The sequence below is a fragment of the Melospiza melodia genome, chromosome 11, assembly GCF_035770615.1.
Source record: "Melospiza melodia melodia isolate bMelMel2 chromosome 11, bMelMel2.pri, whole genome shotgun sequence".
NCBI classification, from domain to species: Eukaryota; Metazoa; Chordata; class Aves; order Passeriformes; family Passerellidae; genus Melospiza; species Melospiza melodia.
In genome coordinates, this window is record NC_086204.1 from 29,198,075 (window position 1) to 29,215,518 (window position 17,444).

General features: G+C 43.5%; 1 protein-coding gene across 3 annotated transcripts in view; it reads left to right on the forward strand.

Moving 5' to 3' along the window:
- PATJ (PATJ crumbs cell polarity complex component) overlaps positions 1–17,444 on the forward strand; it is a 143,796-nt gene that overhangs the window by 25,092 nt on the left and 101,260 nt on the right. For all 3 annotated transcript variants that reach the window (XM_063166236.1, XM_063166238.1, XM_063166237.1), the window contains exons 13-16: positions 2,271–2,327; positions 3,727–3,861; positions 7,528–7,698; positions 8,480–8,608. In XM_063166236.1, the coding sequence (XP_063022306.1) occupies positions 2,271–2,327; positions 3,727–3,861; positions 7,528–7,698; positions 8,480–8,608 (492 nt within the window). The remainder of the gene's footprint in view (positions 1–2,270; positions 2,328–3,726; positions 3,862–7,527; positions 7,699–8,479; positions 8,609–17,444) is intronic.

Genomic DNA, 17,444 nt, shown 5'->3' on the forward strand with positions numbered 1-17,444 from the left:
AGATCAGTAACATCAGATTTTCTTCCCTGTAACATCAGGGCTGAAATGTATGTTATAATGAGTTGGGGGATGTGTTGCCCTTTATTTTATTCTGTTTATATAGATATTATTGTTATACAAATACGAGGCAGGAACAGTGATTTAAGGAAATCAGCTGTCCTGTTAAATCTGCATCACAGGAGCCACTTAAAATATATGGCATTTTTATTATTTCATTCATGATCTATTTGTTTTACTGGGCACTGAATAATAAAAGGGCTCAGGGTAGAACTTCCGTTTTCAGAAGAATCTTACCATTTTATCTGAAGAATGAAAGAATGATTTTCAAACATGCTGGGAAAATACAAAGTAATTCTCAATAGTGTAACTTTGTGGTGCCAGTGTCTAGTAGATATTTCTTCACTTCATATTAAATAATTGCCTAGCAAAAGATTGTTTTGATGAATTGTCACGAGGAGTTGATGGAAATTGTAATTCACTTGTGCTTTTCAGTACAGATAAAAGACTCGGGACAGCGTTCTTCCCAATGCCTTAAAAAATTCTCACCACCACCAAGAAAATGCCCTGTTTGTCTTTGCAATGCTTGTCCAGTTGATTTAGAGACACTTATTTTTACCTCTTGGAGTAGCCATCGTTGCAGTCACTCTCTGGGAGATTTAAAGTAGCTTTAAGAATTGCCTTGAGAAACTCGCTTCCCCTGCTTCCATTAGCGCTCCTTTAAGATCTGGAGCCCGTGTGAGATTATGTACATGATGCAATAAATCTACTTGGCTGCCCACTTCAGTTGCTTGCTATTCCCACCCTTACATTTCCAGGGGCTGCTGTTACCTCCCTGAGCACCATCACACTTCCCACAGAGGGTGAAATCCTGCTTAGGTGGTGAATCCAACCATTCCAAATGCTCCTCCAGCCCCGCCGGTGGTGAAATGTCAGCAGTGACAGTGTTAACCATGGAGGTTAACATTTCAGTGATAGAAAGGAGCTCCATCATATCACAAAGTCTTCGGTGATAGAAGGGAGCTCTCCTGCCATCCCATCCTGAAAGTCATTTTTTGGTTCTGTTCGCCTGTGCCTGCCTCCTGTGTTCAGCAGCAATGTCCATTCTGAGTGCCACCCCAGTCCTTGTGTCAAACCATCCTCGCTCAGCCCCCTGAACTCATCCCAAAGGTGCCTACAGGCTTCTCTCAGGAGTATTTATCTTGAGAGGAAGTAGCTGTTTGTAGAGAGGGGTTGGTGGCCCTGATGCCTTCTGTGCTGCTGGTTCTTTTTGGTGGAAGGAGCTGAGATCCCGAGCAGGGACCGCGTGGTGTCAGGCTGAGGAGCTGCCAGTCATAAATCCATTTAGTTACATGCACGGACATGAAATGGGTTCAGTCTGTCAGGAAAAACACCCTGAGTGCTGCAAAACAGCATGCTGGAAGCCCTGTTTAAAACTAATCCGAAAGAAAAGTCTAATCTTTATTAAACTAGAAGTTTTCAAAGAAAAGTTACCTGATTTTTTTGCACGGCTCTGGTTTTTTTTCAGATCTATCAAGTGTAGCTTTCCTTTTAAACACTCAACTTCAGTGTCCCAGATTCCAGCCCTAGACTGGAACTGAATGATCTTTAAGGTCTCTTCCAACCCAAACCATTCTATGATTTTGTCTTAATTACATTTAAAATTGAAGTAAATAACCTTCTAATATTACAGATAAATCTGTTCTGTTAAGGAGGGACAGTACAAGAAAACTGGTGGTGAGCATAGTCGTTTTATTAATCTTTAAAAAAAAAGACACTGAAAGGATTTCCTGTCCCTGGTTTAAATAACCCACTTTCCATTCCCATTTGGTAATTAAAGTTAAGCATTTCAAGCCAGAAGTTGGTGGTTAGTCTGGATGGGAGATGGCTGCACTATAGCCTGAGGTAACAACTTAAGCTGTCATACTTTCAAATTCTGACTGGCACGGCCGTGTGGGTATTTGTGTCAAACATAATGGCATTTTGTGCTTACACAGGATTACTGAACTTGACTAAAATTGGCATTTGGGCTCCGGGAATAGGATAATACTGGAGTCTGCTAATGGTGCATAATCACCACATTCCTACTTGGAAATGTTCTGTGCCTGAAAGATTTTTCTAACATTTGTTTAAAATTATTTTGCATCAATGTGACATTGTTTAAGTACAGTTTATTTTACTCGTGAGTTGGGGGTTTTTTGCCAGAATTTCGTCGTTCTGGTAAAGTCTTTATTGTCCCGCTGTTGAAAAATGTTCTGATGTCCAATTTTTAGGTTGTGAATGTGGATATGCCCTTTAAAGACGACTCAGAGCTCCAGAAGTACTCAAAGGTAAGGCTTACATGGTGGTTTCCTTCCTGGTGTATGTTGGCAGAGTGATCCTGGGAGGGCAGGACACAATTCCAGATGTGATGAGGCTCAGGAATTCAGTGGTTTTGTGGCTCTGTATTTTCCAGAAAATGGCTGCCAATATTCTGCTTATCTCCTGGACTGATCCAATACCTTTTCATAGCACAGGCAAATGAACCTTTTAACAGTTCATTACCAAACCCCCAAGCAACAAAATACACCCTCAAACCCTGAATTTCGGGGTGTTTAATTGCAGAGAATGGAACTTAGGTTGAAACTCTGCTGAACAACTTTTTTGTCCCACAGATAATTTTGCTGTAGTGATTCTGGCTCAGGCAAAGGCATGTGTAATTCATTTAAATGGTCAGATCTTAAATTTATTTCACTTCCAAGAGATTTTCAAGATAGCTGTGTTAATATTGTGGAGAGGAGGTTTTTAGAGGTGATGCATTTATGTGTTTGTGGGGACACCTCAGTGGGGAAGGGCCAAAAAGTCATAATTGCACATGGCTCTGAAGGAATGTTGTGGATCAGTGGGTTGCTCCTTTTATTTGGATATCCATAATATTTTGGGAAGCAGGTCAGTTCAGTGTTTGAACTCCAGTAATAAAAAGCCAGAAAATGTCAAAACTGAAGGAGCAGCTCCTGCTGATCTTCTCTCCTCCCCAGGTTGCCATGATTTCTCCTGCCTTTTCTGGATAGTGTAGCACTTTTATTCTACTTTTCCTATATTAGCAGATTTAAGGCACTGAGGGTTGGAGTTTCCCTAGAGAAAAATTCCAAATTAGGGAGTCCCAGTGGGAAAAGGCTGACACAAAATCAGTGATTTCCCCTTGCAGAAAAAAGGATATCAGTTTTAGTAACTACTTACAGGGGAGACTTCAGGGATATTTTTTCTGCCTCAAAGTAGTGTAGCTCCCAAAGGAGTAAGACAGCTGAAATTGTGGTGAGATTTTAGGGCAATTATGGAATTTATTTTACTCCTTGGTTTATTTCTATTTCTTTTATTTTTGTTTTGCTCCAGCCCCATGGAAGAGGGGTGGGAACTGGATGGTGTTTAAGGTCCCTTCCAACTCAAACCATTCTGTGATTTGTTGACAGCTCACCTTTTGGGTGGTACTTCTCTCTGTGTTTTTTCCCATTAAGTTTAATTATTTGAGAATACAGTTCAAATTGCCTTTCTCCCCAAGGAACAGACTGGTTATTTTTATTTGTGCAAACAGTTTGCAAAGAGAAGTTATGGACAGTAACACAGGAGAGGTCACTGTGAACATTTAATCATCTTGGTTCCATTTGGTGAGCTGCTGAATCCTAAATCTGTTTTTATCCTGGTAGATAAAGATTTAGACTTAAATACATATTTATATTTATCTTTTGGCAGCTGTTACCCATCCACACTCTGAGATTGGGAGTTGAGCTGGACACTTTTGATGGACATCATTATATCTCATCCATTGCTTCAGATGGCCCAGCTGCAGCTCTTGGTCTTCTGCAACTGGAGGATGAACTTCTGGAGGTAAAAAAATAAAAAATAAAAATTATCTATTTCCTGTTTGTTTAGCCTTCTTAAAATTCTTCTCTTCAGTTCTAGCTTGGCTGCTGTGTGTGCAATAGAATTATTCCAGATTAGTTGTGGAAGCAGAGTTTTGCTTTGGATTTCACATTCATTTTCTTCACTGTTCCCTTCCACATTTATGGACAAAATGTCAAATTCTTGTGACCTCTCAGTGACTTCATGGGTATTTTTTTCTGAAATGTTTTAATATCAGTGTCAAGAGTTACAAGGGCAGGGATAATATTTGTGTTGAATTATTTGTAGTGCTGTGGCTTCAGCTTTTGTGGTGGATAATCTTTCTGAATATTTGTCACCCCTAAAACATTTGCAGCAGTCTTAGGAACAGTGGTTTCAGTTACACAATAAAACTTTTTTGTGGAGTGGTGAAAGATATTTGTGTGTATGAGCAAACACATTAGTTTGTTTAAATGTGTGTAAGGAGGTATTGGGGCAGCTTTGGAGTTACCAAGAGTCACACCAGACCTATTTTCTCAGAAAAATAATTATTTTATAAAATTAAAACAATTCCTATTTGTGTGTGTGTACATGTGTCCATTGGTATCTCAGCCTGCAAGTGAAAAGACATTAATTTCTTATTGCATGCTTACTCCTTGTGGAATATTTTGATATTGGAGGCCTTTTTTAGTGGATGCAAAGAACATTTAATGGAAACAGAATTAGGCATTCTGAAAGATTGATTTGTTAGGTGTACAGCTATTCTGCTTTTACTTCTTCACCCCCTAACATCAAAAATTCATACTGATATCACTAAGACCTAAAACATTTTCTTATTGCTTAATGGAGGAAACCTTGATTCCTGAAGGAAGGGATTAATGGAATGCTGGAAGTGTCATTTAAATTGCTTGGCCACTAAACAAAAAAAAAAAAAAAAAAATTATAGAAAAAGCAATAATGCAGTGCTGTAGAGTAACTTAGGAAACTTTAATTGTGTATATTTAACAGTTTTATGTATTACTCTGTACTTGGAATTAAGTTCACAGGTATGCCCAGACCTAGTGAGTGTAAATTTTTTGCTGCTCTGGAGTTGGGGAAAAAAACCCCAAGAAAATAAAAATGTGCTCTGGGGCTAAAGCTGTAAGTGCCAGGTTTAGCCCAAACTGTGTTTTTGCAGCCAAGTTATAAATCCCCTTAAATAGGGGTTTGCAGTGGAAAAAGTGACAGCCCATTCCCCAAACAAGCAGCCTTACCTGGCCCTGATACATTTGGGATTAAAATATGATCAGCAAAGATTTTCTTTGGTTTTTTTTTTTATTTTTTTTCAATGTACAGCGAGGTTGAATGTTGATTATTTTTAATGATGTGTTTGAATTATGACAGACAGCACAATGCCCCTCCCCTGCCCTTCATTTCAGCTAATCCCACTGTGCTCTTTTTGAGGAGTAAATTGCTTTTTTTGTGCCTTTTTGTTGTGGCATTTCCCTGCTGTTTGAGGGCTGATGTGCTGAATGGTGGGTGCAGGGCACCTTGCCTGGGTGAGGCTGATTTCTGGCAGCTGCACGAGGAGAAATGGGAGTCCCCAGGTCTGCTGGGGGTGCTCAGCAGCTCTCCCCCATCCATCACGGGGTGCTGAGAAGTGCTGGGAGCTTTCCACCACGCTGCCACTCTCCGAGCATTAAAAAATCCTTACGTGTGGATCCTTCTGCTTAAATAATTGACTAATGGGCGAGGCTGATAGCTCAGCACTTGCTGTAATTCTTGCAGAAGGAGCCCAGAGCAGTTTGTCTTGCCATGGTGGAGGCCAGCTCCACCGCTCTGAGTTTTTCTGCTTGGCTGGGATGTGGAGTGGGAGAGGAGCTCTGTGGCTCCCAGCAGCCCAAACTGTATTGACACTGCGAAAAGCACAAAGTGGGGGGGAAAACCAGAAGTGATCAGGAAAAAACAGAAGTGATCAGGAAAAAATAGAAGTGATCAGGAAAAAATAGAAGTGATCGGGAAGCAGATGTTGGCTAAAGTGGGATTGCTGTGGAGCCTGGAATAAGATTGAAGGGAGATGTGGGAGGTTTATGGAGAGGCTCTGCCTCAAGTGCACACGCACAAAGGTGTGTCCATGTCTGGTGAGCATTCCATGCTCTGTTTTCTTGGATCAGGTGTGGGCTCCTTTGCAGTGTGGGCATGGAGGGAAGGGCTGAAGGTAATCCCCACTTGCTGTGCCTTGGTTCCTGCTGGGGACTGGCTTGGATTCCCAAACCAGTGCCTGCACTCCAGCCCTGTGGGCATTCGGTTGTGAGAGAGGCTTGAGGCAGCCTGAAAGAAATCCCTGGGGTTGAGTCCACAGCAGTGATTGGGTTAAAACCCTGCTCTTTTGGGGCTGCAGTGCTGGCTAACACGGGTGATTTATGACTCCTGCTGTCCTCCTATTTAGGGACACCCCTGTGGTGCGGAGAGGAACCTGCAGGATATAAAAGGTTATAAAATAGGTAAAAGAGGATGAATCCCTCTTGTTTTCCTGCAGAAGTGGAGTCACAGAGTGACAGAATGGTTTGGGTTGGAAGGGACATTGAAGCCCATCCAGTCCCAACCCTGGGACATATTCCATTATCCCAGGTGCTCCAAGCCCTGTCCAGCCTGGCCTTGGACATTTCCAGAGATGGGACAGCTGCAAAAAAAAGTTCCCATTTTTAAAGCACCATTATCTATCTATCTATCTATCTATCTATCTATCTATCTATCTATCTATCTATCTATCTGTCTGTCTGTCTGTCTGTCTGTCTGTCTGTCTGTCTATCTATCTATCTATCTATCTATCTACACACCCACCCACCTACCCCCCTGCCTATCTTATCATCTTATCGCTCTATCTTATCTCTCTGTCTTTTTTTTTCTTTTTCAAAGTCTGTGGATTAGAACATCTATTAAAATGATCTGTTATCACTCACAATCTTGAGTTTATGGTATAGTAAGCTTGACCTTTGCCAGGCCTTTCTGGTTAATTGCTTACAGTAATTGGCTTATTTCTGACTGTACAAACGTTCTCACCTGTTTTCTGTAGGATCCGTTTTAGTTTCAGTCACTTTGTTATTTTGTCACATTTTAAACTGGCAAAGTTAGAATCAGAGAATCATTAAGGTTGGAAAATACCTCTAAGGTCATTGAGCCAAACTTTTTAACTAATTGTGGTTCTGACTTCAGGTTTTTTGATCGGAGCTCAGGACCTGTGTTTGCTTAAAATATTGGGGAAATACTGGGAAGAATATTGTGGGAAAATTATTTCTTTTATCTTTTTAAATTCAAATACATAAGCCTAGCACTGAAAAAAGATCCCCAAGAGAGAAAGAGGTGAGAAAGAAATAAGAATTCTAGGAAAGGTTTAGGCTTGGAGAAGCGGTGAGCAGAAAAGAAGTTAGAGGAAGCTAAAGAGACACGATGCAGCAGTCAGTAGTCACAAGATCTTGGAGATGAAGTTTTACAATAATGTGTATATTGTTCAGAAGGATATGTTAATAAAACTGTGCAAGCTGTGCCAGAACCCCCAGGTAAAATCAGACTTTCAGGCTCGGGTGGGGAAAAAATGTACGCAAAAAAAAAAAAAAAAAGAGAAAAAAAAAAGATGAAAAAAAAAAAGAAATAATCTGGTGGGTATCCTTGAATTGTCTCTCTGAACTGCAGGTGAACGGGGTGCAGCTGTGTGGCAGGTCCCGGCGGGAGGCTGTCACCTTCCTCAAGGAGGTGCCTCCCCCCTTCACCCTGGTGTGCTGCCGGCGGCTCTGCAGCGACGGCGCCGAGTCCTGGGTGGACGAGCCCCCCGTGCCGGTGGCAGTGTCCCCTCCGGAGCCACAGGTAACCTTCTCCTGCCCCGCTGTGCGCAGGAGGACAGTCAATTCTGTGGGAAATCCCCCGGGTTTGCAGGGGCTGGTGTTGAGGAGGTTCATTGTCCCGGGAAGACAAGGTGGGTAAATCACGGCGCCGCTTTGCTGACTGCACATCCCATCCATCATTCCCCACACTTAGGAGGTGAGTGAGAGCTCTGAATTACACTAAATCACGTCCTTGCCACCATTAGCTGATTGCTTCCGTGTTCTGAGTGGGTTTTTATAGAACTGGGGGGGAAAAAAAAAATAAAAAATTGAAACTTAGAAGTTTCTTTCCATCGCAGGAGCTTTGGAGTCTCAAAGCAAAGCCTGACACTTGTGGTTGCTCCTGTTGGCAAAAGTGTTTAGAGCTTGGCTTCTCATCTTTTCTGATTGCCTGGCCTTTCTATTAGCTGTCTGTGGTTAAATCTTTCATGCTATTTATTTTTTCCTTTATGCATCTAATGGGACAGCTGAAGTTCATCAGTGTGTAACAGGTTAGTAATATTCTAACAATTAATTAGACTAATACACGGGTATTTGTGTGCCAGGTTGGGCTCTGATGCTCCAAACATGGAGGCCTGTGCCCAGGGGAGTACTCAACGCAGCAAGCTGGAGAAAACTCCATTCATAATGCTCGGTGAAGTTTTAATTCCATAAAAGGTCACATTTTAGGGCATGTATGCATCATTAATAATCAAAATATTGAAGGAATAGTGTTAGTAAAGAGCTGAGACAATGGTATTTGAACCAGAGCTTTTCTTTTCCAGGTGAAACCTGAGGAAGACTTGAATCCTGAGGAGGAAGAAGGGGAATTGGCATTATGGTCTCCTGATGTGAAGGTTATTGAGCTGGAGAAAGACAAAAATGGTTTAGGATTCAGCATTTTGGACTATCAGGTATATTTTTCTGTATAACTAAATGCTGAAAATCCCTTTGATCCCTTGTCTTGCATGGTGCCTTAAAATGTTTTGTGGTGTTGATTACTGAGTGATGGACTTGACACTTGGGCCTAGGAACTGTAGGGAAAAGTAATGTATTTTGGGGCCAACTCTGTAAAGTATAGAGTGTTCTAAATCTCTGATTACTGGACATGATAAAGTACAAAACCTTTAATCAAACTGCACCCCATAACTCTGAGTTTAATGACTAAATGTTGGGCAAGGTTGGGGTTTTTTTGTTGTATTTTGTTCTAACTTAGAATGGCTTTTCAGCTGTCAGAGTGACAAGTGAAGGTTCTTGGGTATTAGTTGGAGATGATTATATTCTTAATTGTTAAACTCCTTAGAAATTGACAGACAAGTCTTTACTTGGAGGGAAATGCTACTAAAATTAATGAATCCTTCTTTCAAAAACCCTGTCTTCAATTAAATATGTAGAAACTCTCAAGATCTGTAGTCAGAATGAAACGTTCTTCATGTTTCCAGTCAACATGATATATTTTTTTAAACCTCCAGTCATCATATTTATAAGGAAATAAAATAGCTGGATCACTCTTTATAATAATATACACATCACATCTGAGTGCTGCCTAAACATTGTAGTTTAATGAAATGTGTTCAACTGTTGTACATAAATGTCAAGTGATATAAAATTCACTTTTTGATACAATGAGGCAGGAATTGGGAATGAATTAGAAGGGAAAAAAAATATTTGAAGTATTATGCAAACCCATTAATTCTATATTTTAGCAGTGCGATTTAAGATTACTGAAAATAGATCCTGTTAGTCATTTTAGCTGACACATGTTGTGTTGCAGTGCCAGCTCTACTCTAGAGTTGCTGGGAGTCTTTACAGAGCAGTAATACACAGATTTGCTTTTAAGTTCTCATATAATCAGAATTAATGAAGGCTTTAATAGCAGGCTTTTTATTTACTTATTCGCAGATGCAAATACACGAGCAATGTTGTGGTACTTTCAGCTAAATTTAAATACATTCTAATCAATTCTAAATGAGTGGTAAACCACTTAATCTCAGATCTTTATAATTTCAAGATATTTATGTATAAAGTGTATAAAGTGTGTTCTTTTGTTTGGGATTTGCCTCTTAGATCTTTTACACTTTTCATCATCTGCAGATTAATTTTTATAGAGAGATATCTGTGGCTCTGTGTGTGTGTTTATGTAAATACATCCATCACATCCTTGAGTGCAAGGCAAAGAAAATAAATAATTGTCCATGCTACAGTGGAGGCAAGGGAAAAAAAGAATGAAGCAAAACCAAAAAAAACTGTGTGTGGTTCCTGGGAGAGTGTTTGGAATTCTTAACACAGACTTGCTGGGAAGCACAGAATTACAGCAGAGTTTAATTGTGCCTTAAAGGACCTGGAGACCCTTCTTTAAAACATGAAAGGTGTTTTTTTAGGCACATGCTCTTTGTTTTACAAGAGAAAATTCAAGCTTTATAATGGCAAATGATACTGCTTGTGCTGTGTATCCACTGCTGACTTTGCTCCATTTGAAGAATATGAGTTTTAAATATTTTTTATGTGTTTTTCAATGAAGATGGGTCTTGCCATGGCCCATCTTCATCCTGAGTGAGTGACCAGCCTTTCTAGGCTGCCACAGCGCTGGTGGAGGTCGGGTGGGGAGGAAAATGCTTTTGGAGGGAGATTTTGTTGGCAATTAACACACAAAACAAGAAGTGGCTCTGTCCATCCATCCATTACGGAAACTCAAGGAAAGTTTGGTGTTGCATACCCGGCTTGGAGGAGGTGATGTGACTGTCCTGGGTCTTTCAGATCCAGTGATTTCTGTAGCTGTTGGCTGAAATGGCACTTCAGAAACACTGGAGGGACTTCAGGAAGCTCAGTGGGAATAGAGGAGTGGCATCAGGGTTAGGAAGTGCCGATGCTCTATTGCCCCAGCTGACATTGCCCCACACAGAAGGGGAGCAGCACCTCTGAAATGGTGGATCCCGGTGGATCCCAGCCAGGGTGGGACTGGGGCTGTTCCCTGCAGAGTTCAGGGAGCTCTGGAGTGCTGCTCACCCACTGCTGACAGTGAGAGATGCCAGAACGCTGCAGGAGCACAGGAATGCTCCGCAGTTACGCACCAGCCTGCTCCCAGCGCTCTGCAAGTTTCTTCCCACTTGCTTGCAACCACAAAGCTTTTTACCTTCCCATCCTAAATTAAGTTGGAGAATTAGACCTCGTGCTGAACACTCCTGTGGTATATAATTTATAATATTTGCCATTTTGTACCACAAAACTGGCTGCATGCTCAGCATAAAGGCTGCTGTGCCTCAGTTGTCCTAAGTGCTGCGCTTCCCAAGTCATGCTCTGCAAAACAAAATTAATAAAAATTCTTTGTGAGGCAGAATAGGAGTCTGAGTACGTGGAAAACTGAATGCTGAGATCGAGAAAATTATTACTCTGGCATATTAATTTTTAATGGGCTGTCTTTCTAATAATGTTTCATCTATCAAATAAATGATAAGCACATCCCAAGTGACTTGCAGGATATTCCCAGAAATGTACAAGCATAATTCCAATGCCTATATATTTTAATGAACTAATTACAAATTAATTATACCAATTATGCATAATCAATAGTATTTCTACTTTGTCCTGTGTTTTCTTTTGATTGTCTTTAGGGATTTAAGGGCTTAAAACAGAGCTTAAAGCTTCCTTTTTTTAAGGTTCATTAAACTTTGGGGTAGAGTTACCCCTTTTGCTATGGCAGGATAGTATTTATATAGGATATTCTTCGTTTTCCTGTGGTCTCTGTGTACTAAAAAGAAACCTTTTTTTTCCCCTTTGAATGTTGTAATTTGTAATTATGTTGTAGGAAATGTAAAATTTTTGAGAGCACTGCTCTGCTGGCAGCATGGTCAGTACTTGGCGAGGGGGGAGGTGGATGGGAAGCTGATCTTGTGGATTCCTGAAATGATGGATTTCACTGGGTTTTTTTTTTCTTTTATTTAAATAAGAAACACTGAGGACATCTCAAAATGAAATCTCTTGAGTTTTTTTTTTCTCTTGTCATCACTGTGTTGGGAGCTGGTGAAAGCCCCTAGGCCAGGCACAGCATTTCCTTGCTGGTGCTGTGGTGGGAAGGCTGCAGAGGTCTCCTGGCCATATAAAATCCGTGCTGCTCAGCCTCGTGGCCAGCTCCTGCATGGAGCAGCACACTCTGCTCCCCTCATTTCCCTCTCCTTCCGCTTGGAGAGGCTGCTCTGCCTCTCACCTCCTCACCACCCTTTATGTGGTGCTGCTGGCACAGGCGGTGCCAGGTGAGCTCAGGTGGGGAGGAGGGACCCAGGAGCTGCTGGTGGAGGGTTTGGGGTGGAAGGGGGCTGCAGTCGGTGCATTTTGTGCTCTTTGTCAGCAGAACTGAAGGTATCCAGCTTAACAGTCAATCTGTCTGGCCTGGAGCTGATCACAGAGTCCCAGAATGGTTTGGGTTGGAAGGGATCTCAACTCTCATCCAGTTCCAAACCCTGCACCTTCCCCCATACCCTCCAAGCCCCATCCAGCCTCCTGGCAGAGCTGAGCCATTGTTTTGGAGACCAATCCCTCTTCCTTAGAAAGAAATGGAAAGATACATTATCAGGTTAAAACAAAGAAGAAATGCTGGCTAAAAACAACTGTGACCCCCCGGGCATTAGAGCAAGAGGAAAGAAAAAATCCCAGAAGACTTATAGAGAAAATGAAGAGATCCCAGCAGGTTCCTTGAGCCCTGGAACAGCATTTAGCAAAGACCTGATGCATTGCAGGCCAACAGATTCTGTCAGTAATGTTTCACAGAAATATTGGAAAAACCACAGGTAGCTGAATTGCAGATTTCTTGAGGCACTATTGACCAGAAGGTAACTTGAATGGTCTGATGAGCTTTTATCAAATTAAACAGAAAGCTGAATGGACTTTATGTGCAGCTTAATTTACTGTGCTTTGAAGTCAGAGTCTTTTTAGAGCAGCTGTTCCAGAGTGCATGAAACTGGAGAGGCTGAGGGCTGCAGTGGGGAGGTTTGGCATTTTACACAGCTCCTGGGAAGGACTCTGAGATGCTGTTTGTCCCTGTCTGTGCTCAGAGATAAGTCCCCAGTGCCTGCTTGCTTTGGCACACCCCAGCTGCCCTGGAGAGCTGGCTGGAGGAGGAACCCATGAACTCACCTGCTCCAGGTGATCCACGGGGGCAGAAAGGGGCATTTCAGCCCTCGGGAGCTCCAGGTTGCCCTGAATTGTGTGAGTTGTGCCCGCCTGGGTCAGTGCTCCAGGGATTTTCCTGTGCTCTGGCAATAGGGACCCCACAGCTGCCTTATTCCTGCCTTCCCTCTATTATTGGTAGCAGTTTTTCGTGCTGCAGAGCCGAAGTCTCTCTTTTGCTGCACATTCAGCAGGTTCTGTTTTGTCCTTCTCCCAGGGAGCATGGGAAACAATTGTTTTCTCTTTTCTAACAAAATCACTGCATAGTCATTCACGGCAGGAAGTGAAGCAATTTAAGTGTCTCCAAATATCTTTCCTCTTTTCTTTATGCCCCAAACAGGCTCCAGATGTAGAGTTACAAAAAAAAAAAAAAAAAAGGCAAACTGACTTCTTATTTGTAGAAGGTGGTATTCATGTAGATTATATTTTTCTTTTTTTTTTTTTTACTTTCTTGGTCTGTTCAGCAGTGAGATGCAGGGATGCAGGCTGGAATGCTTTGACAAGTTGCTGGCTAAACGTTTGCCCTCTTGTGATAATTTGAGCTTTGTCTATTCTTGTGATAAGTTTGTTATGAACAAAGAAGCATATTCATGTCTTTGTTAAACACATTTTCACCTGATCATGTGATGGAAACCTGTGGCTTACTGGCAAAAGCTGCACAGCTGTATTAAAAAGCAGTTTTACAATGGCTATCAGCTTGGTACTGGGAAAACTGATAAAGGGAGCTTTTCTCCCATCTCTACAACCCATCCACATTCATTAACATCAAAGTTCTGTAAGCCTCAGTACCAGCTGTGTTGGTACTCATCTCACGGAGGATTTGCTTCTCTCCCCCTATGGGAAAGTTCTACATCCTTTAAATCATATTAAGCTGCTTCATGTGTAAAATAATTCTTAATAGTGTGTCATGAATTGAATTCAGTGTAGCTTTTTGAAAAATTCTCTTGGAGTTCAGCTTTGAAACCACTTTCCAGGACCTCAGAGCTGGGTGAATGCAGTTGGGCACATTCCTGGAGAAGTTTCTGAGGTGCTCACGATTAGTGGATTCCAAAACCTGCACCACCACTAATGCCTTGGGAGAGCAGAGACCACTTTAATAAGAAATCAAAGAGATTTCTGTGTGTCTCACACCAAGATACAGACAGACCCACAGGAAGAGCTCTGGAGAACCTGGAGGTCACATTAGGGGCTGGGTCTTCCCTGGCACTGGGCTGGAGGGGGCCATCAGTAGCACTCTAAATGACAAATTAGGGAGGAATCTCATGGAATTATTCAGGTTGGGGAAGGCACTCAAGGAATCTCATAGAATTACTCAGGTTGGGAAAGTCCTGAGACCTTTCTGTCCAACAGTTCCCATCAGCACTGCCCAGGCCAGCACTGCCCGGTGTCCCCAAGTGCCACATCCACAGGGCTTTTAACCACTCCAGGGATGGGGACTGCCCTGGGCAGCTGTGCCACGGCTGGACAGCCTTTCTGGGGAAGGAATTTTCCTTTGTACCCAACCTGAACCTCCCCTGGTGCAATTTGGGTGTTCCCTCTGCTCCTCTCCCTGTTCCCTGGAGCACAGCCTGGATATGGACACAGGCCAGACACCGGCTGTGCCCTCCTGTCAGGAGCTGTGCAGGGCCACAAGGGCCCCTGAGCCTCCTTTGCTCCAGGCTGAGCCCCTGCCCAGCTCCTCAGGGATTCTGCAGCCCCTGCCCAGCTCCTCAGGGATTCTGCAGCCCCTGCCCGGCTCCTCAGGGATTCTGCAGCCCCTGCCCGGCTCCTCAGGGATTCTGCAGCCCCTGCCCAGCTCCCTCAGGGATTCTGCAGCCCCTGCCCAGCTCCCTCAGGGATTCTGCAGCCCCTGCCCGGATCCTCAGGGATTCTGCAGCCCCTGCCCAGCTCCTCAGGGATTCTGCAGCCCCTGCCCAGCTCCTCAGGGATTCTGCAGCCCCTGCCCGGCTCCTCAGGGATTCTGCAGCCCCTGCCCAGCTCCCTCAGCCCCTCCTGGTGCTCCAGACCCTTCCCCAGGTCATTCCCTTCCCTGGACACGCTCCAGCCCCTCCATGTCCTTCTTTTTGTGACCTCAGAATTCCAGGTGCCTCAGCAGTGCCCAGCACAGGGGACAGACTGTCCCCTGGTCCTGCTGCCACACCAGTGCTGGCAAAAGCCAGGTTCCCTTGGCCTTCTTGGCCATCCAAGCCACGCACAGCCAGGTTTTCTAAGAGAATCCTGTGGGAAACAGCGTCAAAGGCTTCACAGAATTCCAGGTAGCCATTTCCACAGCCTTTCCCCCATCCACACTGAGCAGGTGTTGTGGGTTTGGCTGGGATAGAGTTAATTTCCCTCCTCAGTAGCTGGTGCAGCGCTGTGTTTTGGATTTAGCATGAGAACAATGTTGATAACAGGGTAATGTTTTAGTTGTTGCTAAGTAGCGATTACTCTGAGTCAAGGACTTCTCAGTTTCCCATGCTCTGCCAGTGAGGAGCAGCACCAGAAGCCAGGAGAGGTGATCTGAGCTAGCCAGAGGGCTATTCCATAGGATATCATGCTCATGATAGATGATTTATGTCATCTATTAATGGGGAGAGTCAGCCAGGAGGGGTGCACCACTGCTCAGGAACAGGCTGGGCATCAGGATCTGTGCACCACTTGTTTTCCTCAGGTTTTATTCCTCTCTCTCCTTTTTTGTTATGTCCCTGTTCATTATATTTATTAGCATTAGCACTGCTGTTATCTTTGGCTTTATTCAGTTATTAGTGTTCTTCTCTCAGCCATGGGTTTTGGCTGAGCAGCACCTGCCTCTCACAGAGCTGTGCTGATCCCCAGATTGTCCTGCATCCAGTAAAGGACAGAGATTTTCCTTATCCCTCCTTTTTCTGTCTTGTAGAGCAAGCTGTAGGAGCATTCCTCCTGTCCCTGTGAGCTGCAGCAGCTCTGGACAATACCTGAGTTTGCAGAGAAACTGGAGCATTACTGAAAACATCTGTTTTTCTTTGCTTTGTCGCATATCCACGAAATAAATGCTGAGCAGTATTATTACTATTAACCTTTAGAAATGTTTTCCCTTCTTCCCCCAAATTCTCCAATCTGGTTGTTCTTTTTTCATTTCCTGCTAGAAAGAATAGCTTTTAATAAAAACAAAAAAAAACCCCAAACCAAAGAAATTCATTATTATTCCACAGATGTCTTCTGCCTGCGAGAGAAGGCGAGAATTTAAAGGGACAAAACTGTGGCTGGATTTTCTGTTAACCACTTGGTAAATCTCAGCCAAGCTGGGATAATGTGGATGAGGCCTGGCAGTGGGCATGTGGAGATGATGGAGCACTGGGTGTGGAGGAGCTCAGCCCAGACAGCTCAGAATTTGTCCTGAAATGATGAGATTTGAGGTGGATGTTGGTGCTGATGGATAAGCATGAAGCATCCTGAGAACTCATGGAACTTATGAGGTGTTCTGTTTTCTTAGTACCTCACCCTGCTGGAAGATGCTGCTCCCCAAATCCAAGGAATCCTGTTGCACTTGGAAATTTCTGTCTGTTCTCAATGTGATTCACTGTAGCCTTAAAATTCTCTGCAACCTTTCTGCCAGCCCTTCTGTCTGCTCCCTGGTCCACCCTGTTCCCATCCCTGGATGTGTTCAGGCCAGGCTGGACTGCATTCTGACATCCTGGGAGAGTGGAAGGTGCGGAATGAGATGGGCTCTAAGTTCCCTTTCAACCCAGCCCAGTCTGGGATTCTGTGATTCTTTGGGCCAAATCACTGTTTGCAGATCTTTGTTGCATAAAACCCAGCCTGTCCTCTGTCCCTAGTTTTATTTTGCAGCTTTTTCTGCAGCAAGTCTTCCATAATTCATGTGTTTGCTGTTTGTGAGGCAAGGTTCTCATGCAGAGGAGAGCTCTGGTTTGTGTAAAAACACATCCTGCACTTCCAGAGACTTTTACCAGTGCTGAGGCTGGCTCACCTCGCTGGTGCAAGCACTGCTGGGCTCTCTGCTTGGATTTGGAATTCAGGAATCCTTTGAATCTGAAAGCTGATCAAACCACAACCTGTGTTAAGGCCTGCTGAGCACAGGCTGTGTAGGTGATACCATTTATACTTTTTCCCCTTGGCTTGTTGGTGTTTTTTTCTTCTTTCCCACACATCTCTATCCCTTCTTTATCTCATCACACAGTGGCTTTCCTCCACTTCCTTATGAGTTCAGGGATTTTTTTTTTTCTTATCTCCGTGGCATTTCCCTGTAGTCAGCACTCAGTGTGTTTTTTCTGGAGCTGGAAAGTCTGAAAGTCTAAGATATTAAGAGAGTCTAATGAATGTAATCCCTGAGACTTTAGCAAATATGAAAGGCGGATAAAGCCTTGGATGGATTGAGAAGTTTGATAAATTAAAAGATAGCAGCAGGCACCTGAGTCCAGTGCAGGGTGACACTGAGAGTGCCCAGAGCCAGTGCCTATCTTTCATCTTTTTGTTTGGGAAGAGCAGTAGTGTGTGAGGTCTGCTCCCTGGGGTCCCAGCTGCTCAGCAGAGGGGAGGGAGCTGTGCTCTGCTCTCCAGGCCCAGCTGAGTCACCCACGGCCACCGTGTTGGCTCTTGCTGGGCAAGGCC